At 34.6% G+C, this 25,743-nt stretch overlaps 1 protein-coding gene across 5 annotated transcripts in view; it reads left to right on the forward strand.

Annotated features, from left to right (window-relative positions):
* POT1 (protection of telomeres 1) overlaps nucleotides 1-25,743 on the forward strand; it is a 62,952-nt gene that overhangs the window by 12,707 nt on the left and 24,502 nt on the right. For 4 of the 5 annotated variants that reach the window (XM_090136849.1, XM_031615053.2, XM_031615063.2 and 1 more), the window contains 7 exons: nucleotides 1,022-1,107; nucleotides 4,674-4,784; nucleotides 5,602-5,649; nucleotides 6,844-6,958; nucleotides 16,591-16,721; nucleotides 21,835-22,125; nucleotides 25,091-25,246. In XM_090136849.1, coding sequence (XP_089992975.1) covers nucleotides 1,022-1,107; nucleotides 4,674-4,784; nucleotides 5,602-5,649; nucleotides 6,844-6,958; nucleotides 16,591-16,721; nucleotides 21,835-22,125; nucleotides 25,091-25,246 — 938 coding nt within the window. The remainder of the gene's footprint in view (nucleotides 1-1,021; nucleotides 1,108-4,673; nucleotides 4,785-5,601; nucleotides 5,650-6,843; nucleotides 6,959-16,590; nucleotides 16,722-21,834; nucleotides 22,126-25,090; nucleotides 25,247-25,743) is intronic. The other variant, XM_090136866.1, reaches the window with a different exon arrangement.

The raw sequence follows: 25,743 nt of genomic DNA on the forward strand, positions 1-25,743 counted from the left end.
GTACATGTATTGCACTGTTTTAAACTAAGCAGTTCAGAAAGGGATTTTGAGATGGTTTTGAGGAGCTCGCAATTTCCTTGAACTTCTTTCTCAGCTTGTTCTTTCTGTTAGGGAACCATCACTTGCTCCTTATGAGCCTTTTTGATTATATAAATTCTGTGGCTGTGACCCAATTGTAGGCTAGGGAGTTAAGATTCTACCTGAAAGTGGTGCTTGTGATTAGTGTTACCAGAGGTGAATGAAGTTGATGAGAACAAAGACATTTTTCTTCTGGCTTTGGGGTTACCAAGGACAGCAACAAAACTTCTCGAGTCGTGCTAATTTCACAGGGCTTTTCAGAAAGGTTAAGAGTTTTTATATATTCTGCACATCTCAAAAATAAATTCACACATTAAATCATTAATGTTATTTCTGCAATGATAACAGCTAGAATAACCTTCTAAAATAACCTGATGTCTGCCTCAGTCCATCCGGAAGACTAGGTATTTGATAGAACCATGCAGTGACCAGGGTTGGAAGGAACCTTAAGGATCATCCAGCTCCACCCCTTCTGCTATGGTCAGGCTGTCCAAGGCCACATCTGTCCTGGCCTTGAACACTTCCAGGGATGGGAAATCCATAACTTGTCTGGGCAACTTATGCCAATGCCTCACAGCTCTCTGAGTAAAGTGATTTCCTCCTAATATCTAAAACTCACCCCTCTGAGTTTAAAACAATTCCCTCTTGTCCCATCATTATCTGCCCATGTAAAGAGTTGGTCTTCCTCCGGCTGATAAATTTCCTCCAAGTACTGGAAGGCCACAAAGACGTCTTCCCCAGAGCCTTGTCTCTTCACCTCTCTCACCATGCTGGCCACCATAGTTAGCACACAAACCCGATTGCACAGCTATTTATGTAATTTTCTGCTTGTAAATTAATTGGAATGAAAAATGTTAAGTTCTGTAGATGCATTTATTTTGGAAACCTTCTCCCATTGCTGTTTTGAAGAAGGAATGATAATTGGATGCATTTTTTTTCCTAGATGACACATGTTCAAGGATTAACAGTCTCAATGTTCTAATATATGGAAAAATGGCAGAAGATTGTGCAAAACTTATACGTAACGGGGTAAAATATATTCACTTTTTCTTATATTATGAACTGTTTTTCAGAGATCTGTTACTTTTTTATTTTGTCTTCATACAGCTATTATAACATTAGAAATGGTCTATTCAGTCTGTTCATCTTTATAATTATAAACTCGAAAAAAGTATTTGCTTATGTAAATTTTTTGACAGTAATACTGAAATAGAGCAGTTCTTTTTGTCTGTCAGTGCTGTTTCCTTTACCTCGCAAGAAAAGGATTGACAATATGAATGAAAGAAAAGCCATCCATTTATGTTTGTTAGATGTCTTGCCATACTTTTGATAAGATTTTAAATTTTAACTGATTTAAGGTTTAAGTTACACTAAAACTTTTCTTTTTTATAATTTGAAACTGCATACACAGTTTTTTTTATTGTGTGTGTTGCTGGCATCTTGCTTCATTAGAAAAGAAAGCTTGGTTTGATAGCTCCAGGGTAAAGGACATTGGCAAATCAGTCCGAGTTTGAGAGTGTGTTGCAAGCTGAAAACAATTACCTCAGCTTAATAATTTTGATTAGATTGCCTGTCAGTTTGCTGACAGATAGCCAGGTATCAACTTAAGGTATACTGTATGCTATGGGCTCATGTTAGTGCTTTATTATTATTTATGTAGAAATTCACATTGAAAATGGAAAGTTATTTAGCTTTAGCAAAGAAAACTGGTCTTTGTTTGCAGGTTCATAGAAATATTTTTATGAGCAACAATTTAAGGCTTTCTCAACCATGGAAATAGGAACGATTAAGTTAGAATTTTATCAAAGCTTTTCAGCTCAGATAATAGAGCCATAGAATAGAATGTCCTGAGTTGGAAGGGGCAATCAAGGATCATCAATCCAACTTTTGGTTCCATTCAGCATCACCCAGAACTCAAACCATATTTCCTGAGATGATTGTCCAAGTGCATCTGGAACTCCAATAGGCTTGGTGTTGTGATCACTTCCCTGGAGAGATCCAGTGCCTAGCTACATTTTCAATAAAGAACATTTTCCTACTTTCCAGTGTGGCCTAGAATTCAGTTGGAATTCACTTGATTTGAAAAGGCAGAAATTTCAGCAAAGAGGAGAGTCTATTAATTTGACCTTGACATTGATGCACAGCTAATTTTAGCCATATGTGTGAACTTGGGGAAAAGATACAGAGGGTCATCAGACTGGATGGTAATGTGTGCAGATCAGAGGGTATTAAGTTGTACAGGAGATTCTGTTGTGAATCAAAGCGTGGTTTTGATATTTGTTTTATTCCATGCTGTTCTGCTCATGAGGAAGCAAAATTGTTTCTGACAGGTTCTTGGCAATACCAGGCAAAGTATTTGCAGGTAGACCAATAATCATATAGGGAAAGAAGAATTGAATTCACCCAGCTGGTAAAAGGGACCTCTGGCCATGCAGCACTCCTTCCCAGGAAGCAGCCTAGATCTAAGAGATGCTCTCCTTTTGGAGGCTGGCCATCATGTGAGCCTAGGGTGGCTCTGCCCTGTGTCCATGCCTTCTGGTCACATGGGGAGCGCGGATAAAAACAATCTGCCTGTGCTACCCAGGCCAGCCACACCCCTTCACCAGGTACTTAATCACCAGTTAAGGCCCTGACCTAACAGTTCTCCTACACATGCAGAAGAAAGGAAACATACCTTGAAGATCAGCAGCCAGTATGGGACAGAAGATCTTTCTTTTGCAAATCTTAGATTCGTATGTGAAATAACAACAGTCTTTATACAGATTCCTGTGTTCCAAGAATTTTGGCAGTAATTCCTGGTTGGGAGGTCTTGGACTTAATTTGCTAAATATACAGGATGCAGAATTTTTAAATATGAGGAACTGACTATTTTTATTGTCCTCATTAAAACATTCATAAAAGGCCCTGAGCAGCAATGAGACAATAGAAAGATGGGTCCCAGAGAGTGCTATAGGAAACAACAACTCTTAGCAACCCTTCAAGTGATAGTAACCACCAGTGATTCTATCATTGTTAACAAGAAAAATCCTCAATTTATTATCAACCTGTGTACACGCTTGAGACTATGTAATACTAAAGTTCCTCCTGACAAAGGAGAACAAGTCAAGTCAGCTCTACAGAGCTCCAATCCTGACTCAGCAGCCAAGTCCCAGAGCCTTATGCCTCTTGTAATCTAACAAAATGCTGAAACAGGAATAATGCATGAAGGTTAATTGCACTGTTGAAGGAACACCATGAAAGAGCATCAGCAACCGAGAAAGAAAAGATGTGCTGAACCTGTTTTCTGAGGAAAAAAAAAACAAAAAAAACCAACCCTAGTTTTCCTGAAGTTTGTGTTTCTGTATATCGTTTCTGTCTTATATGAAAAGAATGAAACAACTTTAATGTACATTAGCTGGATAGTGTGTTTCAGGTCTGGTCAAACAAGCTTTTTTGCAGGGCTTTTTTTTTTTTTTTTTTTTTTTAACTCTAATAGTTATATTGATAAAACCTGAGGTAACAGCCTTTTTTTTTTTAATTATTGAGAGTAGCATTATCAGATTGCTGAAATAGCTAAAGGAACTATTGTAATGCAATATTTGACAAACTGTCAGCTTTAATCAGAAAACGTATTACAACATATATATGTTGTAGTATTTATAGTATATATATGTTGTAATCAAATGAAAACATAAACAAAAGTCATTCCTTAAAAACTTCAGGAAGTGCTTTTGGTAGAAGCTTGGATTAAAAGGACACCAAGTTCAACATGGTAGTTCTCAGGTGTGTTTGCATGTGTGTGGAAGGTTTTGCAAGAGCAGATATATTGGAAGTTTGCTATCCTGTTCTGACAAAAAAGCAGCTGACTCTAAAAGCTTCATTTTGTATTGTAGTTCCTAGTATTGTATTTCTTTTGGTCAGAAATAAATTTCTTAACATGTCTGTCTCCTACATGTGTTTTCCTTCATCTGTCTTCTCTCTTTTATTTTTTTTTTTGTAAGGTTGCTACTAAAAGATCTTCTGCAGGAACTTAAATCTTTTACTGCTTAAGTAATTCTTTTTCTTTGCTTTGTGATATGTGAGGAATTTTATACCAAAAGTGAACATGCAGCAGCAAATGAATTTGCTTCTTGTGCCAGAAGATTAATAAGGACACCACAGAAGTTTGTAGTATCTCTTTTGCTACCCAAAATCTAGTCATTTACTTAACTGTTGTACCCCTAAGGAATAAATTGGAGGATATTGATCCAACTAAATTGAAAGTATCTAAAAGAAGACTCTCTTTGAAGTGAGGCTGTAATATAGTAACAAACAACCTCTAAGACAGGAATGCTTTATCGATATTAATCAGATGTGTGACTGCTTTTTTTGGCTTAGTTAATTTTATGTAGGAAAGAGTCAATGTTCAGTGTATTCAAAGCGTAATGATTCTCTTTGAATTAGAATTAGGGTAGAATTGCTATGTAGAGGAAATTAAAGGCAATGTTTGGAATATTTTTTTTTTAATTGAATGTCTTAAGACTTGAGAGTGAAATTTGACTTTTGAGTGAAATTAAATCCTCTTTTAAACATAATGCCATGCACAGCACTCATCTGTTTATCACCTGTCTCCGTAGGACACATTTGTGGTTGCTGGATTTAAGGTGGCAGAATCTCCTACAGCAAAAGAAGATGGTAGACATGCTTGCCACCTGCAGGTGTCTGAAGAAGCTGGATCAGCCATTTATGTAAGTGGGTCCCTAGATTTTTTTTTTAACCTCTTTTTTCCAAATACCATCATTAAAATTATGCTTTACAGTAGAGAAAAAATCCATTAGAATTTGAAGTACTGCAAATTATTACAGCATGACCACGAGGAAATGGTCTGGACACATTTGTGTGTGTGCCTACAATTATGTAATACATGCTTCCATCCATTTTGTCAAAGTAGTAATTATCTCTGTATTTATCTCTGATGGATGAGAATGGGTGTTATCCTTTCTGTCCAATACTCTGTAGGATCTGGATGGGGATTGTGTGCTTGAAAATCCTTCATGGTAATACTCTGTGCAGAACAGTCCGTGGCAGTGAATAACATTTTGTAATAGATGACAAACTGAGAGTACAGTGTCTGTGAAGTGCTGTGTGTCCAAGTATATGATATAGAAGTGGTGCAAGGTGTTGCCAGATCCAGATTATCTCTATCTCCAAGGTAAATTTCTACTTGTTGAGTGCAGGAATTTGACATTAGTTAGCTTGAGATAGCTCCTTAGAACTTTCTGAACTGCTCTTGCACATAATGGAAGGGAATAATGCATATAAGGTAAAGGGTGCGAGAGGGGTTTCTGCTTCAGAAACTGTTGTTTAAAGTTGATTTTGTCTGAGTGTATTCAGAACAGATATTGTTTATTGTGTAGAATAAAGTTTTAGTAGATTCAGAGGTGTCAGAAGTTATTCCAATAGGAAAGGTGTTTATTGCTGCAGCTGTATGAAATGTTACAATATTTGTACTGCCTTCATTTTTGTAATCAGTTAAGTTTGTGTTTGTTTTTTTTTCTTCCTCAGATTTGTACACAGCCAAGCATAACTCCTTTTTCAGAAACTACATCTGCAGTGAGTTTATATTCAGGATATTTTTTAAGCGGGGAATTTTTAAAAATTCAGGATATTTTTAATATGAGGTGAACTGCATGTAAATAAGAATATATAGAATTCTTTTTCTTTCCTATTCCAGCAGTCATTTGTTTAGCTTTTATTTCTACAAATGGTATGCCTAGAAAACAGAATGAAATATGATAAAATAGTATTTCTCTGATATAGTTTCTGTCTGGTTCTCAAAATAGGCTGCACGTTGACTTAGGAAGTATGAATTAATAAGGTACCTTCCATACCAAAGGAGGTTGTTTTATTTTATTTTTATTTTTTAAAGAAAAAGGATAATCTTCCTTTGATTAAAATCAGACTTTGTGTTTTAACATTTCCTTTGGTTTCTGCTAGGAACAAGCCTTTACCTATTTAAATTACAATTCTGTAGGAAGTAGTACATTAAAGGCATAAAATTTGATAGATGAAATTTAATTGTTCCTTATCGTCAGGTTGAAGATTTAGTCCCGAAGATAACACAGCTTGACTTTGTATTAATTATCTGAGAGTTTTATTTTTTTCCACAGTTCAATCAGTAAAATGCAGTTTTCAGTCAGTTTGGGAGAACTTGCATTCTTTAAGAGAGTTGTGTTCTGTAATCTTAAGTTGAGAAGAAGTTCCTTAGATAGTAGAAATTAGTCCTTGATTTCTTTTAATCCTCTGACAGTAGTGCTATTACAATATAAACTTAGGCAGTAACTGTGAGAAGTAAGATGCCCAAAGTGGTTATTCTGTGCGGCAACGCTGCCAATATTAATTTAAAAATAATTTGTGGCTTTAAAAAGCCATTTGAATAGATGTGTTAATACCAGCCTGTAAAAACAAACAAACAAAAAAAACATTATGATGACTTTCACTTTCTTATTCATCTGTCTTCACTTTTGTATCTTACTTGCCCCTACTGGCTAGTTTGTTGTAAGAAATATTTCACAGAAGAAATGGAATGAGGTGTGCTTTTTTGTCTGTGAATGGATGAATAAAATTCTAAATAACATTTAGAAAATCTTAACTGAATAAGCTGGGAAAAGAATAGGTAACTTTTAGTTATTATGACAAATTAAAAACATATCTGAGTCTGAATGGTGTTAAAAGCACAGAATTCTAGATGAACATTTGCATAATTTTTTTTTTCTTCTGTCCCCTAATTTTACCATGCCTTTCTAGTCTGTTGCACCAAAATATGTGTATACTCCTTTGAATTGTCTTAAAGATGGGACTGTAGTGAATTTGTACGGCATTGTGAAATTCTTCAAGCCTCCTTATGTAAGCAAAGGAACAGGTATGTACTACTTTCAAAAAAAATTAAAATCTCTTTTCATAGAACTAATTTCATAGTTATTTCTGTTAAAATTGACCACAGAAGTCTGGTGATCCTTTGGATGTGGTTCTCAGATAACACCAAGAGAACAGAATAAGTAATGGATGTCTGAGCCAGATTAGGCACACTGGTGCAGATAGCTAGTGAAGTAAATATTTATCAGGCAGATGACAAAATTTGCTCCTAGAAAACCATTCCCTGCATTCTTAAGAAATGTTGGTGAGGCAGTAGTATTTCTCAAAAGAAACTGTGAAACAAAAAATGAGCCTGAAGAACATAGGCAATCTAATTTTAAGTATTAGAATTTAAAAATAGATGTTCATTTAGGAATGGGACAAGTGATGATCCATCTGTTTTTTAGCAACTACAGTGCATGTATTTTTATCTTCTTGAAAATAAATAAAAATGGTAACTGTATTTTACATAGTCGTTTATACACAAAACTTACTAAAGGAAATTATACACTGCAAATGTTTCAGATGAAAGTCAATTTTCGATTTGTGTAGCAAGAAATAAACGGTTTAACATTTTGCTATTTGATCAATTCTAAAAACTTCCCTTGTATTGCCTGTGAGGAAAAAAAAGTCTTCTCTTCTAGTTACTCTTTTCTTTTTCAACACATCTTATATGGGGGCATAGTAGAGAAAGGAGCAAAGCATTTGGAGAGTAATCTGTCAATTTTGCATGGCAATATGATGGTTTCATAATTCAAACCTGTGGAATTTTTTTACATATCTAGAAAAACAACTAGGAATATCTGTATAATATGCACTATGTTTAGACATCTTAGTATTCATTTTAATTTAGTATTACTTTTTTAGATTTACTGATCTGTAGGCAGTTCTCATTTTCTGAATGTTCGATGAATGCGGCCTGATGTTACAATTAGAACCCCTGCCCAAAGTCTGATTAAATTCAGCTATTTGAGCAGTGAGTTGTGTTTTCTGAGAAATAATGTTATATACATCTTAATTTTTTCTGATTGTGAAAAATGTTTTCTTTACAGTGCTGGCAGTGGCAGGTTACCTTTCCTCTTCTCTTAAACATTCTAATTCTCTTATTGTATTTTAGTTGCTGAAATAATTGTTAAAACCTCATCAAACCAACTGAAAGGCCAGCTTTGGTTTTTAGTATCTCTTAGTGATTGACAGACAAAATAATTGTAAAGCAGTGCCTCTGTAAAACAAGCTCCATAGATTTGTTTAAAAACATGCAGAGCTGAAAAATTGTTTAAAATGGACTTTGTAAGACGTTATCCGATGCTGTTCTTTGCAAGTACAGCTTTCTAAGGCAGATGAAAGATAATAGATTTAAATGATAAATTCAGGCTACTGTCTTCCCACACAAAGAATGTCATTTTATACAGTTTATTGTATATGCATACTTGGACTCCAATTTGAGACAAATTACTGTGGGGGGAACACACTTGCAAGATTCTTTTAGGTTTCATAGCTACAAGTGTGTGTGAACAAGTAATTGGAAAGTGTGTGTGGTGTTTGTCGAAGTCGTTTGTCCAGGAGCAGTATGGACCAGCTTGCCAAGAGGTGCTGGTTCTTGTCATAGTCTGCAAGTAACCTTCACATCAAAGAGTTTTGTGGACCTTTCAAGACTTGCTCCATGTAGTAGTTCAAGGCAACAGGCAACTGAAGCGTTCCACCATGCAATAGCAGATACTTCATCAACTGCTGGTAGCTGGGAGAAATACAAGAAGGCCATCAGTCTTATTTTTATGGAACAGAGCAATTACCTTGCACATTTTTACAAGAGAAAAACTTAGTTCAGTTATCATTGGAAAGTATGTGACAATTTGTTTCAGTGAAAATTTACTTATACTTCATGATGTGTGACAACACAGAAGTTCCACTGTGGATTTGCATGTTCCATCAGACCACTTGAAAAGTATGGGTGTTTTCAAAGTGCTGATGTGTAAGGTACTCTATACCAGCCCATTAAAAAAGTAAATGTTCTTGTTTCTTGTTCAGCTTGAAAGTACTTCTTTTCTTTTTTGATTTTATATATATATATGTGTGTGTGTGTATACGTATGTATATATGTACATATATATCTATATAGGTATGTATATATATATGCATATATATATTTAATTTAACAAATGTGATTTTTTGTATGCTCATGCTCTTTCTGTAACTTTATTTTAAAGAAGGAGGAGAGGGACGGAGAAAAAAAAGCTAATTGAAACCTAAGGCAGCATTTTAACATTAATTATGCTCTAATACGTTGCTTAAAGACAAAAAAAAAAAAAAAGTTAAGGGGAGAGTAAAAGAAAGAATAATTTGAGTAATTTAATGTCATTTTTAAAAAGAAACAAGGACTGAGAGATGAAACAACTGCAGTATATGAATGAAGTCTGAAGTATATTGCATATAGAAAAAATCTGGTGACATTTAAGTCTGTCAGCATATTTTATAAGTATTTCTCATGGCATAGTAATAGAACAGCTAAGTTTTGTGTTCCATGTCTTCACTCAAAAAAAAAAAAAAAAAACCGAAACAGAACAGAAATTGTTTATTATGCCCAGTTGTTTGTTTTCATCACCTTCAGTGAACCATAATACAGCAGTTCGAAGATCACACTTCAGCACAGGTCTTAACATTTTTTTCAAATATTTGTTGTGTTTACATACAGAGTTTTTTATTTTTTTTAAAGGTAGTTAACTAATATGAGGAAAAAATAGATTATATTAAGAGGTTGTTTTTTAAAATTACTAAATTTTCATATTCTTCATGGATAATTTCAGATCTGCATAAGGCTCTCCAAGCCTTAGACATCTGGAAATGGGTGAACTTCTTTCTTGAAGGTTCTTCTGTAGAGTTTTGTAAACTGCTTTTCTTACTGTGAGTTTTCTTACTGTTGCGGTTGTGATTCATTTCATACTTCATCATGAAAATCTCTAAAACATTTTTAATTGATTTAGGTTTTTGTGTAAAGATGTTCTCAGTTAAATATTTCAATTTTTGCATGATCCATGGCTCTGAGAAGGTGCAGAATGCTTTGATGATTGCTCTGAGTTGCCAAGGCATGAAATAGCTCTTGTCAGAAAATTCTGTAGTCACGTTAGGTCTGTCACAGTCCTGCACTAATGCCTTCTATTTCTGACACAGTGTTAATGGAATCATGTAGCTTTAAGCTTGCCCCTGCTGGAAGTGTGGGTGGTAGAGCCACTCTTGCTTCATCCATCTGGATCTTTATTCACCACATGGATATTCCCCTAGATACATTCCTCCTTACATGTATTAGAGCTTAAAGCTGAAGCTTTGCTTCCTGTTCCCACTGAAAGCAAATAATTAAAGTATCCGTTTAGCCAGATGCATCTCATTGTTACTAAAAATTTGAGTACCTCTTAAGTGCAGTGCCACATTACATTAAAGCATCTTCCATTTGATTATTTAGTTTGGACTTCAGCAGTATCAGTGTGTTTCTGTGTGTATATTGGAAATAGGTAAGTGCATAATATATGTATGTTCACGTTTTGTTTTGCTTTCCCTATTTTGTTGCACATATTTAGTAACTTAGCTGGTTCAGCTGTTCAGTTTCAGACTGTTCTCAGTAACACTGGAAAACGTTATTCATGGTTAGTGTATTTTTGAAGAGAGAATAGTTTGCTACAGAAAAATCTTTTTTTAGTATTGCAATATAAGAAGCAGAAGGCAATCTCTGAAGTCCTTCCTTACCAGCAACCTTTTTATCATTTTTGTGGGAAGAAGTTATTGATCCAGGATAGTCAATTTTGTAAACTCAGAAGTTTGTGAATATATATGCAGTTGACCAAGAGGGGATTCATAATTTGATCAATGCTTCCTACCTTTAAAATTGATTTTACGAGCATATTTGTTATGGACTGCTGAAGTCCTAAATAAAACCAAAATAAATGCATTTAATCAATAAGTACTGAATTGCCTTTTTACAAAGCTTTTGCTGCAGTTCTGTTGTTTTTTGTTTTTTTTTTATGACTGTAAGTGAAACTGGATTTTTTTTCTGGTATTGCTACTCTGTGCAGAGCGCTGTCTTTCTAAGCATGCTAATGACTACTGTAATACTCCAAAGAGGAGTGCAAATGCTAATGCATTTTATAAAACGAAATCTGTAATGTAGAGAGCAAACTTGAGTTGTCATAGCAGTTGAGAAAACTTTGGCTTTTCAGTGACTGTTAAAGTTACACAGACAACACATTTATGTTTTATGCTATTTTAAGTTAGGGCCCAGAAGCTTGGAGGTTAGCACCCTCCATATCGTTAATGTAACTTTCTGTTGATGTTGCCTTGGAATTTTACTGATTTTCAGATGGTCCTTGTAATAATAATGAATTCCTTTTGTTTCCTAAAATATTTTACAAGAGCTGTTTCACTACACAATTGTGTTGTTGTTGTTTCTTTTAACAAGATGAAATGAAAGACTTCATCTTGTAAAATTACTTCAACAAGTCAAAGTAGTTGTCTTGAAAGAGCCTTAAGGAGTAGTCTAAAAGAGTATGGGGAGTGTGTAAGGCAGACAGTTCACTCTGTGCTTCCCATTTAAGCCAAATGTGGCTTCTCTCTCCTTGTTATTTTAGTAAGTGCCAATCCTGATATGTTACAAGTGTCCTTGTAGGTTAACTGTCCATTCCTGGTTGTCCATCACGTGCAGTTAATCTCCTCAGAATAAGTGTATTAAAAAAAAAAAAGAGAGAGAGAAAAGAGAAAAAAAAAATGATGCAGTTTGGAGTGCTGTTATTGTAAGACCAGTCCTTTTGCTGAGTCAATCTAGTATTGAAACTTAATAAATTTGATAATTTTCTACCATTCAGATGACTGTACTATGCCAGTTTTTATATTGATTGAGCTAAGGTGTTGCTTCAGCTGACCAGCTGATCACTTCTCTGAACTGAATAGTACAGAACTTGCTTATTTAGAAGTCCAGAGTTTAAATTTTGCTCTGGGTGTTTGCAGGCACAGTGCAACTCTGAAGTCCTTGTCTGTTACTGAAAGCAGATATTGTAGAATGTAATAGTTATGACTAAAAGCAACAACTTGAATTGCAGCAGTGTTCATGCTGCCATAATGATTCTTCCCTCTCTTTTCTTTTCCCTGTTCACTTTTAACTTTTTGATTTTTTAAGACTATAGATCTGTAAAACAATAAGCTCGCCCCTCATATAGTTGTCATCATTATATGCATCAGGACAATTTCAGTTCCTGGAAAAGTAATTCAGTTACGCCACAGGTGACTGGCTTTTATTTCAGACTTTCTTAAAAATTCAGTTATACTTTCAATAGCTAAGAGACTCGTTCCATAATTGTTTTGTTCATTAAAAAAAACTGGTTTTGACATGCAGATCCTAAACTGTTGAAATTTTAAATTCATTTGTGTTGTTAGGAATGATTTCATTATTCATTTTGTTAGGAAAATTCAGCCAGTAAACAAGTCATCAATATTTTGGATTTACTTTCAAAACAGTTTAAAACCTTCACTATTTAAAATGTTTTTGATCTGGATGTGGTACAATATGCAAGTAACAATCAGTAAGTTTTTTAACAGCTTAGATTTTATGCATCTGTGGTTTTTTTTCATTAAGGACTTCAGTCAGAAACACCAGAATTTTTTTTTTTGTATAATAAAACTCCAAGCCAATCAGCACTTAATCACATTGAAGAAATTAACTGAATTGCTCAACATTACCTTTAATGCTTAATAGAAATCTTCAACCATCACAAAACAGCTGTGGTGAGAAGAGACCTCCAAAGGTCATCTTATCCAACAAGCAGGGCCACCTAAAGCTGCTTGCCCAGGACCATGTCTGAGTGGCTTTTGAGTATCTCCAAATAAGGGGGCATATATCAAGCAAGTTAAAGCATTTTAAAAGGTTAAAGATTTCTTCTGTAGTATATAAATGTGCTGAGCTTTAGATCGATTTTGCCTGCTTTTTGAAAGGTATCTGGTCCAGGGCCCTTTTGTGAGGCAGTAAGTACAATAAGGCAGGGAGACAGCGAACCAAGTGTGGTCAGCCACGCTAATTTATGAGAGCGTATGAGAATGTGAGATTTTTTTATACCAGCAAGGTTATCTGATGGAGGTCTTCTTGGCTGGGAGACGATCTCAAGAAACAAACCTGAGTCACTAACTGGCAGACTAGAAAGCTACAGGCACCACTTCTAGCATCACTTATTGCTGATCATGTTGTGAAATGGGGACCCCGGACTGGGAGGATGCAGAAACTGCAGAGCTCTGTAAACTCATGTGGGCATGCAAGGGGAAGTGGGAGCACGAGGAACGTGGAGGAGATAGGTAAAAAAGAGCGTAAAAGAGAGCGCATGTAAAACAGGGCTGGTCAGCATACCTATCTGGCTGAGCCCTCCAGCTGAACGTTGCAGTTTGTCTTATCCTCTTATCTTTCTTAAGTCTTTGAATTCTCAGCATATTCACACTCCCTCTCCTTTGCGTACACAAGCTGCAAGGTGAGCCTGAGGTCCAAGAAGGGGTGCAGTACAGATGGAGGGACTGTGCCTCTGTTTGAGGGATCTGTGAATCTGTGGCTGGAGAAGGCATTCGTGCTCTTTGCACTCTTCACTTCACTTAGGTGTCGTATTTTAAAGCGAAGTGTTATAAGTAAATTACCAGTGGTGAAACTTCCTGTAAGAGAAGAAAATTGTCCCCAGTATGTAAACTTCTTTTTTCAGTAGTTTGGTAACTGAGGAGTTTTTCTTCCTTGAAATGTATGTTGTAAAATAAAAAATCAGAAGTTTGAGCAATTATATTTATGATGTTGTTTCATCTGACACTAGGACACTATTTTATTATTTAAATTCATCAGTTTGACTTACCATTTGTACCGAGAAGTAAATTCAATCACTGAACTCTCATACTGCTTTGGAAAGCAGAAAATAATTTTCACGTTCCGTGTGGAAAAGGAAGGACAGATGACTTTTTATTTGTTCACCTTCAAAAAGGACTTTCTGGTTGAGGATTTGTTTAAAAGAAGATCAGTCTTTATGCTTTGTTCTTGAAGAAAATTAGCTAGGTTTATTGTAGAATTGATGTTTTGAGGTCTTTCTTGAAAGTGAAAGACTATAATCACAAAAGCAGAGAACCTATATTATGTAGAAGGTCTTTTCTGACTGTTTAAAGTGCAATATTTTATACTATTTAGAGTGGTAAGGATACTGATCTTCAGGGCGTGATAGTTGCAAAGAAAATGGAGGAAATGTGTTCACTTTCCTCCCCTTAAATAAGTAGCTGCAGGTGTATGAAACTGACTAGGGTGTATAATCACAGCTTCAAACAGTAGCAGAAATTTTAGTGTGGTCTTGTGGGCTTGATATTTCACTTTGGATTCCTGGTTGAATTATATCAATGCACTCTAATGTGCTATCGTGTATCTTTACAGAATTGTAAATCAGTGAACCATAAGTTTTTCTTCTTTATAGCTGATTTTGCCATTGTCTCTGTGCATCTGATCTGTTAAACTTAACCCAGAGAAATAAAACAATCAGTATTTGGATTACAGTAATAAATACTTGCAGTTTCATATCAGCCACTGGCTATACTTTATTCATATCTGCTTTTCCTAGCACAGAATATTGGATTAGATGATACATAACATTGACCTTGTGTCTTTTGTGGAAGTGTGCAAAAGAATGATGCTTAGCAACCCCTAAGCACAACAGATCAGAATTTATCAATGTGAGAAAATATTTGAGAAGAAGAGGAGCATCCGTTTTATGGAAATACATCAATTTTTATTTCCATAGGAAAATTAGTTTTATTTCTCGTCGTAGTAAGCCTTCAGTGATTTTTGTTCTTTGAACAGTCATTCAGATCAATAGAGAATTTAAACTTGAGTTTAAATGATAGTAAGATTTAGGGATGTATTTCCTGAATACAGTGGAGTATTTCTTTTGAAAGCACAGTAAGTATACAAACAAGCATGTATTCTAATTCAGTTTAACATATCTGTTGTCTTCAAGTTTGTGGAATTTTTCACTATGAATTTACTCATGCTGATCATCCACTTTTGATTGCATTCCTGTAGTTTTTTACATTATACTAATCTGTCAGTTTCAGTAGACTGATAGTTTTCTCTTTTTCAAAGCTGCCTAGAACAAATCATTTATGTTTGTATCTTTATAAAAAATAAATGATCAGGATTTTATCAGCTTTGTTTTAATGCTTACAGCATCTTTGTTCAGTTCTCAGACAAGCAAACTGGCTTGGTGTCGTTATTGCTGACTACCACATAGAATTGTAGCAATTTTAGCTAAGAGGAAGGTGGGAATTTTTTATTTTTTTTAGGTTTTGAGAGCTTGGGAAATTTAATTCATTACCAGTTTACGTAAATGTTTAATTACTGCTTCAGATATTGAGAAACAAAGAAGAAAGACATTTAAACTCTTAGGGAAGATGTGTTTTCTTCACCTCTTCCAAGCTCATCTTCACTCTAGACATCTCTCCTTGTCGTCTCCAGTCTCCTTTCAGTTCAAACTTTAGAGTTCCAACTTCAGAAGTTTTAAACTATAAATTATTTATTACTGTTAATTTAATGCTTAAAAAGTGTACTTTTTGCTGGAGGATCTTTACTAGCTTTATTAAAGCCAAAATGTTGTGTACCTTAATGTATAGTTAAAAATAATAAGTTAGGATGCAACATTCTACAGTTATTTATCTGCTTAAAAAGTTGTAATTTAGCCCTGAACTGTAAGTTTCAGTATAAGCCGGCATAGTAAATAACCAAAGGAAAAGTACTCCATCTTGATTAAAATTAATTAGGATGAGATTCACAAATGTTTTAGGTTCTGAACATATAGCTGAGTTAATACTGGGTGTTTGAAAAGTTATCAGGAAAGTTAACCAGCTGCCATACCAAGAAAGAGCAACTGCATGCTCAGTGTGCTTCATATATGGCACAAAAGAATACGCATTCTTCTTTAATGTGAAATGGCAGATAGAGTTTTGCTTTTTGTCATGTACTGGACTGTTTTGTTCTGTCCTATTTGTCTTGCATTGAATTTGATTTTGTGGGTTATAAATAAAAATAAAATTCTGTTATGAATGTTTACCTTTAAAAGGGCGCTTTTCACGTTACTTTCTACTACTCACTATACTTTCTAATAATTACCTTGTGACTGTGTCCTTGCAGAAAATACCTTGTTTTCATATTTTGGACACAGTAATATATAAAAATAACTTATACTTTAATTTGCTTTTAGAACTTGTAGAACTCATTGCATCTTCAGAAGATAGTGAAAACAAAAGTCTTTGAAAAGAATTGGATAAGTGGACATACACGTCCTCCTCATTTTATAAAGAAGATCATGGGAAATTTAAGAAAATAACATGCCTGTCAAGTACTGGAGAAAATGTTTTGTGTGTTCCTGGCTCACAGACCTGTGCTTAACCACACATTTTGTTTTCAGTTACTTGTATTAATTATTTGTAAGATTGGCCGTATGCCAGTTGTTCTGCTTCTTTAACTTTGGGAGAATTACAGAGATGATAGCAGGAAAGAATTGTCCATATGATTGTTCAATCCAAATGTAACATCTGTATACCAATAACTTATGTAATGTCTATTATTCATTCAAACACTTCCATATTTTACAGATTATTGCTCAGTTGTAACACTTGTGGACCAATCGAATGTGAAGTTAACATGCACTCTTTTCAATGGAAATCTAGATTCTCTACCAAAAATTTACAAAAACGGAGATATTGTTAGATTTCATAGAGTAAAGGTAGGTATTGGGTATTTGTTTTTAATGTGTTGTGGGTTTTTTTCTTGTTTGTGTGTTGGGTTTTTTTTGTTTGTTTGTTTTTTGCAGTGAGAGAACTGTAGGAAGAATTTAGTTGTTCATACCTTAAAATTCACGTATGGAAGAAGAAGATAAAACGATCAGTTGATAAAACTGAGCTGTGGTTATGGTGTGGGCCAAAACAAAATGAACCATCAAATTCTTACAACAGCAACAACTGAAAAAAAACAGTGTTCTACAGATAGTTATGTCAACTCCTGAACGACATCTTCAGTTTTGAGACTCATTTGTTCATGCATATTGTAAATACCTAAATAGAGACAAAGCTAGCTAACCTGTTCCTGGTTAGTATAAAGCTTCTTTAAAGGCTGCTTCATGTATAATTAAAGTAGAATTAAGCTATAATTAGGTTTTGATGCTTGTGTTGCTTATCAGTACCTGATGTGTTGTCAGTCTTGGAAGTTCATTGATTTTTCAGAGAGGAAAGTCTAATGCTTAATTTCAAATTCTCTCTGAATCCTGTAGGATAAGCATTACAAACATACTGGTTTCTGAAATTCAGTGGAGGTAGAAACATGTTTCTTGCATCGGAAGTAAAATTGTGTGTTTTATAGGTGTATATATATATGTGTGTGTGTACAAAAAAGGAGGAAGTAACACTTAAAAGAATTGAAAAATTGCATGGGCATTAGGTAAATAATGGATTACTTTTGAGATGTGAAGTACAGGTTAAAAAGTCCACTTCCGGGAGGTGTTATGTATGCATCTCTGTTATGCAAATCTAACAGTGTTTCAGCCTAACTGGCATGAACAAGAAAACCTTATTCACGTGATTTCGGAACAGATCTTTGGGTATTGATCTGAAATACTTGTTAACTGATAAATCATTCTTCAGGATTGTGTCAGTATTTCAGTTATGTTCCAAAGTCTGTTAATGTTCCCCACACACAGTTTTTTCATCACTGCTGAGCTTGTTTAGGTGGTTTCAAGTCTCAACACTTCCAGCTGCCCACAATTCATATCCCCTCAGAGGCATAAGTTTAACAGCTTGTCTAATTACTTACTAATTTAAAATGAACTACAGTTTAAATAGTTATATTTTTCTGGACAGGCATGTCTTGACTATTTTGAGATAACAGTAACTTTGTAAGTTTTGTTCTCCAATCTGAGCAGGTAAAAAGCTGGTGTGGGAGTCTGTTGACAGCTGCTTGGAGATGTGGGAATAGGGTGACCTCTTCTTTCCTTTCAACTATAGCCAGCTCAGGATTTATGATTGCTGTGTAACACAGTTTTCAATAAAAACATGAACAACAACAAAAAACTCTAATTAGAGTTCTGAGTATGTCTGCAATTCCTCATTTACTGTCTTCTCATTTTGCTTTCTGGGCTTTTCACCCTCTCTTAGCTTGCCAAATGGAAAGCATTTGAGAGTAGCAGAGGTTCTAGCCTGTCACAACTATGTTTACCAGCAAGAACAGATATACATATTCTTTAGAGTGTTTATTCACATTTCTATGTCCCAGAAATGCTCTGAGAGACTTCCAGGGAATTGATGTTGATAGCAAACACATTTTAAAAATGGCTGCTCTGGGCTACTTCATAGTAACAGAAGTGTTGGCGAAGTCCTGGAGGAGATTCTGTTGGTGTTACTCTGGGTTGAGAATAGTTTTATTTGCTCAGTATTCGTTTAAGAGAATGAAAATTTTAATTGTCTTGTTAGCTGGGTTGACTGATAGTCCAGTTTTAATTACATTTTTGTTAATATTTCTTGAAATACATTTTTATGATGACTAATGATGATGTTTCATGAATTATAATGCTTAGTGAATTTCAGTCCCATATTTGGGCCTTCAGCCATAGTCAGTACTCTGACAGTGCGGGGATCTTTTTTGCCTCCTACCATAAAAGCTAGGCCTGTGGTTTTTCTAGTCCCCCTTTATCTTTTGGCAAAGAAGGAATTATTTCAAGTCTGTTTCTTTTTTCTTCTTCACTGTGGATGCCCTTAATAAATTAGACTTAATGCTTACTACTTGAGCTGCTAAATGGAGGGAATGGTCATCCAGCTGCTACTGACTAAATCTGTATTATTTTATCCTCACTTGACTTTGAGTTTTGGCTTGTTCTGCATTCTTAGCATTAGACAAACCCTGCCATGATGATAGAATTGTTCATTTCCTCATCGACTTTTCTTTCGTATTCCTTATTATCTCTGAATGATTCTTGAACAAGAATTTATTTCCACGCTCCTGGTGAAGTGAATTGCTGTCTTATTTCTATTTCAGTGTTTGGGGACTGGAAAGCAATGAGATAATTGAAATAAACCAGAATACACTTTTGAATACACATCTTGTTCAGCTTGTTCTCCTTCAGTCATTTATTAGAGTCACTGGACATTTTCTGTTGACTTTTTTTCCACACAACAGTATTGAGCACTTTGCATTTTCAAAACACTGTATTCTTTGGCATCTAGTACAATCATGAGTGCATATTTCTACTACTCAGACCCTGTGTAGTTGTAACTCAAGTTGAATTCTTGGAATGTGAACATTGATGAATGTAATGAGATGACCTCTCATTATAAACTCTACTTACTTGACTTCCTCAGCATAACACAACCTGTAATAATTGTGAATAAAAAGATGAAAATCTTAACTCTCTGACCTATTTCATAATATTGTTACTATTATCTTTTCATGCTTTGACTTCTGTACCTAGGTTGAAGTTAGTGCAACAAATGAAATGGGAGTCTTAAAGATGCCAGCTTCTTCATTACACATCACTTGTTTGTTACCATTGGTTTATCAGTCATGCACTGCATAGGAAGATGTTCTGTAGAAATACGCGTGGTGGAATGAGTATCATAAAATAATTACATCATGAGCTGAATTGTGCTTACATAGACAACAACTGTGTCATTCCAGTGCTTTGGAATGCGTATGGTTTACAGTTTTAATGTTCTAACTTCAAAGTTAGATGGAGAAAAACAGTAATTAAAAAAAAAAAATCCTCTCTATCAAGTGCATATTCAGCTATTCAGATTTGCAATATAAACACATTGCTCCTTTGAGCAAAAGTACTTTATAGCCATGATACATGTGACTATACCATCTGTGTAGGTCAGTCAGTTCAATAGAATAAGATATGTTTTGCTAGTGAGTTTCAAGGCTGTTTGCTTGTCAAGAGTGGAGCGATACTTGGCAATCTGATTATCAGACATAAGCAGCTTGCCTTTATAAATACAGCAGAATCAATCACACATCATTTCTAATATCCCTGCTAGTTCCATCTCTGTTCTTGAGCATCACTTTCTATAAACTCTGTAATACTTAAGAAAACATTTGTTCCATTATATTACTAATCCTGGTCTAAACCAGTTTGCCATTATTTCCAGTAGCATTCACCTCTGCACTTGCCTAGAGATTTTCTTGTCTCAGTGTATTCTTTCTTTCAGTTTAGTCGAGATTGTCCCATTAACATTGGTTCCTTCTCTTGCTACCTGGTGCACTATGGAAAGTACTGAGAGACCAGTGCAGAATTACACGCTTGGTCTTCATTCCTAGGCAGCTCTGACCACAGCTGTCAAGTTGTAAAACATAACGAGAGGAAAGCAAGTTTATAACATCAAGAAGTATTAACTTTAGGCAATTACAGTCTTCTTCCATAATTAGAAGTTCTTAGAATTTCATATGTTTTCTGAAATTTTTGTTCTGAGTTGTACTGGGTCAAATCACCAATTCTGTCTTAAATACTTAGGGATTTTTCCAAAATACAGTAATTTATTACTTTATCCAAATTTTCTCAAATATACAGGGCCACTTTCTCTGTAGAATATTTATAAAATAATCACCATAATAATTTAGAATATTTCTAAAATAATAATCATAATACCTGCTGGTTTTCAAATGATAACCAAAGCAGAAGTTATTTAATCTGGTTTAGGTATGTATTCTTTGTACATACAGTTTTTGTGGACATCATGTTTTTTGAACTGGTAAATGAAATGTGCAATGTATTGTTGATTGTTTCCTTTAATTTGTGTTTAATTACTACAGAAATTTCATCTCATATTTTGAGCACAGCAGTTCACAAAAATAATAGAAGATAAGTTATAATCAATGGTCCTGGTATCTCTGTATTTTTATATTTTCATTAAAATTTATTCTGCTTCCATATGACTTCTTAACTTTTCATAGGAAGGTGTCTGCAGTTTGTGTAACTCAATTTCTTGTTGTTATATTTAAACATGTTGAAACTGGCTTAATTTGTATGAGCGCACAGATTATTTATTGTCTTACTTTAAATTGCTTCCTTAGTTCATTGCTGCTTCTTTCTCATTGCAGCTGAAGCTATATGTATATTAGTGCAGTATTAAAATATAAGGAAATGTAATCTACATACAATATTATCCAAACTTGTTTAGACTGTAATGACTATACTTGATGTGAGAAAACTATTTAAAAAATATAAGAAAATACTGAAAATTTGTTTGACTCTTTCTCTAACAGGGCATATTTTTCATTTGAATAGAATTAGTGACAACTTTCAGACTTTTACAGCAAAATTAATCTCTGGATCTGATAGAAAGTTAAGGTGCAGGCTCAATTGTCTGGCATATTTCTGAGCAATAAATTATTAAATTAGTAACAATTCAAAAATATTAATTGTTTTGGTTCTAGAGTACTTGTTTGTCTGTGGCTATCTTAAGGTGGCTTGTCTCACAAATGACATTCAGAAACCTGGATGTGATTTCGATCAGCTAATTTTAATTTTATGAGAATGGGTCAAAACAACTGGTTGAAAATCAAGGTTTGAGATTTCTGGATGCTAAAAAGATTTTGAGACATGTGAGTGAAATAGTCTGCACTGATGCTGATTTTAGTCTGCGTCTTGAAATAATTTTTGATGTTAGAACTTCCTTCTTATATGCTTTGCTTACTTGTTAGCATTAATTTGCTTTTTTCTTTATATTTTGTCTCTTCTACTGGCACCTGGAATGAAAATGATTAGTGATCCATTATTTATGCACATGATAAAACAGAAGCATAAGCATACTACAGTGATAAAGTACAATCATTTATTTCGTGTTTTCTTGTAGATTAGGGAATACAATGGACAAATGCAAGGAATTACCAGTGCAGGATTTGCATCCTTGACATTTGATGGAACTGTAGGAGCACCAGTAGTTCCTCGAGCCTCTAGCAAAGTGTACACCTTCATAGATGAAGAACAGAAAACAGTAGAAGAATTACGTATTTGGGCAGCCAGTAATCTTTCTGTCTCTGGACCAGAAGCAAAATTGTCTGATGTTAAGCCAATGATGTTCTTCGATCTCACTTGTCAGCTGGTAGGGAAGGCAAAAGTGGATGGATCATCTTTTCTTCTAAAGGTAGATTTATTTTCTTTAAGTAATTTGTTATATTGCTATGTGGATTAATATGTAGAAATTAAGGAAATGTGTGATTCTGTACTAATTTGTTTCTGTGGAGACAAAACAGGAATCTCAATTCTTTTTATCTGTTTTATTTATTTTGAAACTTTTTAAGGTGGCATTGGTATGGATGGTAAGTACTACAAACATTTCTAGGTAAATATTGTAGATTTCTTAAAGTTGAGAAATAATTTTAGTTTTGAATTGTAACCTTGTTTTCTACTCAGTAGCAATTATTGCTCATTTTTCTAGATCTACAGTATATAACTAATTTAGTATGTTGTACTCTCCAAGCACTTTGGGGGGATCATTGCTTAATGAAAGCACAGAATATAAATGCCTCACAACAGGAGAGTACTTTCTGAGGAGTGATCCTTAATATCAGCTAAATATGAACTAGCTCTCCTTATTTTTCTTGGTTTAGCTCCCTATGCATCAATTTGATGCTATTCTGAAACACCTCTGTATTTATTTTCAGTTTTTTGAGTTGATTGTTAAACTGTGAGCATTGAAGAGCATGCTACAAATTTATAAAATGGAAAATAAAAATATTTAATGGTACTTTTATATTAAGCCTCGCTGATACAATCTTTTTAGAAACAAATTGCGTTGTTCTCTTAGTAAAGCAGGAAATACTCTTCTACGTGCTACACAAAAGCAAACCTTGAGTGTCATCCTGTAACAGGCTTTGCAACTGTTACAAATATTTCCATTTAACTGTCTCTTATGAAATGGTTGTCAAATGGCATGCAGTAAAATTTCAGAACTTTCTGGCCTAATTCTTGTTCATTAGTTTGTGTTCAGCATTAAAAGGCCCTTTGCAAGGAGAAGTACAAGGACTTTCTAAAGTAAATATTATTTATTTTCCCTTTTTTTCTGTGTTGTACATTTTGAAGACTATTTTGTCAACTATGTATATTAAGGAGGTGAATTTCACAGGGCGGAGCTGTGTGGAATCAGAATAATAAAGTCTTAATGAAATCCACTAGCACTAGATCGGTTTTTCTCATACTGAATCCTCTGTCAATATCCTCTTTTTAGCACTTTAAAATATTAAGTACTTAAATTTGTATGAAAACGCACCAAACAAGCTAAAAACCAATAGATTGACATTGATTAGCTGTTGCTAATTTCAAACAGACCAAAGTTCTTTCCTTACATATAGAATGTTGGTAATGCTGTAAGAGAAGTGTTTTTATAAGTATTGTAGACAGAGATCTGATTATTTTGTTGATTCATTAAACAAAGAAGCAAAGCACAACAAGTTCAGTTCAGTTGATCATTACATATCATATATTATTAACTTTCTGTTCTTAGGTTGTACATTTACTGTGTCATTCCAAGACACAGTTATTTTCATGGTTGATAATACAGTTAAGTAAATGACAATTTTAAGCACTCAGCTCAAGTAACTCGTGTGATTGCTTCAAACATAACCATAATGAATTTTGGTGATTTCTGTGCATCACCCATAGCATAACCTTTAATATTACACTCAATAAATTATTCTGTGTAAGCGTGGCTCCTTAAGCTGATGTGACATGAAGCTGTGTTGCTTGTTTTATGAAGGTAAGCTTAAATTGAAATGAGCCGGCAGTTAATTATTTCTGAAAGTTTTAATTTCAAATCAGAGGAGACTTCACACTGGAAGTGCTGCTGTCATTTATCCATTTCATAAGGGTTTTTTATTACTATTCTTCTGTCTGTCAGTTATCTATGTTATGTCATACAATCAGTATATTCTGTTGGAGGACCTTAATGAGTCCGGAAAGCAGGGTTCATGGTGCCTCCCTTTTTTCAGCCTTTTGCAACATGGTGATCAGATGTCATCACTAGCTATTCTGTAATTCCTGTTTGTTCATGACTAGTGATGAAACTATTTGTTGTTTCTTATTCAGAGTTTGATTATTGTTGGTAAGAATGAAGGCATGAGGATAGCTGTTCATAACTGTGGCACTAGCAGATACAGAAAAATTAATAAAAGCCATGGCTCCTGTATTTTTATCTACAATTTAAGTAGAATGAAGCTGGTAAGCTCCCAAAGTAGCTGTGCTCTTACTTGTACAAGTTTAAAATAGTAAATAAATAAAAACACATTAAAACACATAATTTTCCAAAGAACTTTCTTTTCTTGTAAAGAATGCTTATTGGCTTAGAAATTCTTCTAAAATACAGCCTGACATCAGCCCCATTAGTTCCTCTTGCAAAAGACATTGAAAGCTTTGACTTGACAGGGCACATTCACATTAGTTCAGTTTGTAAGATCCTTCTTACAAGTGTGGAACTACCAATGTATCCCAAGCAAAGCCAGTTTGAAGAACAGTAGGAAACTAAGCATCTAATTTCATAACGTTTGCCTATAGCATTAAATCTATGTTTCTCTAGCTCAATTCTGTAAAAGCTTGGCTAATTCCAGGAAAGGGCAGAATCTCAATCAAAGGTGGTTTTAAATGTTTCATAACAGGCCTTTGTTTGTTTGTTTGTTTGAATCTGTGGGAGCATGTGCAAGCTCATTATGTGAGTCCTTCAGAATACACTACACTCTTATTTGGGAACATTAATTTGATGTTATGGGTCATTTTAACTGTAAATAATTTCCCCTTTTATCTCTTGATTTGACATGAGCATTTCAGCCATGAGTTGTTCTTCGTGCGTGTACACATTGCTTTGCTGCTTCCTAGATCTTTTCTTTTGTGTCCTTTGATTCATAGCAGTTAAACATTCAGAAGGGGGTAGAAACCCTTTAAAAATTGACCTTTGGTGTCTTCACCCTTCCTTGTCCCTCTTTCCACCCCACCTGAAGAGCGTAACTCATTGGTATCATGAGCTGTCTTATTTTCTGTTGCACCAGTATGTATGAATTCCTATGCATTAATATTTTGAGTTGAGTATTGAAATTTTTTTTTGTTTGTTTTGATTGCAGATATGGGATGGCACAAAATGCCCCTACCCAACATGGAAGGTACCTGTGGAAGCAAAAGAACTAGAGGGAGACAAAGTTCTTCTTCATCATCTGCGAAATCTAGCAGTGGATGTTTTAGTCTATGACAACCACGTACAACTGGCAAAATCACTCAAGGTAATGTACAATTCATTGTTTCCAGCTCTCAGTTTGTGGTCTGTTTTCTGCCTGGAACTTCAGAGAATGTATCCATGCAGTTCGGTTCTTAATTAGTCTCAAATGTTGCTCTTCATTGTTCAGTGTATTTCTCATGTCTTTTATTTGAATACAGAACTCCTTCAACATGTGTAAAACAGCCTCATTACCCTAAAATTGCCATGGAAGAAATTCTTCCAATTAAGCAGTTCTCTCCAGACATTGTAATATCATACATACTCTGTATGTAGTGCATTCTGAAAATGTATTCTGTGCTTTAAAATTATTTTTAAATGATATAAACAAGGATTGAATTTATTGTTCCACTAAAGGCCTGTAATTCTGAATAAAATATTTTATCTGTTTTGTAAACTTCTGCAACTTGCAGTGCTGTCTTCATTTAGTGGGTCAGTAACGTTAATTTTGCTCAGAGAAAGCAACAACGTGATTAAGCTCTTGATCTTCAGCAATACTGCCAT

This window comes from Phasianus colchicus, chromosome 1 (assembly GCF_987193195.1).
Source record: "Phasianus colchicus chromosome 1, bPhaCol1.hap1.1, whole genome shotgun sequence".
NCBI lineage: Eukaryota > Metazoa > Chordata > Aves > Galliformes > Phasianidae > Phasianus > Phasianus colchicus.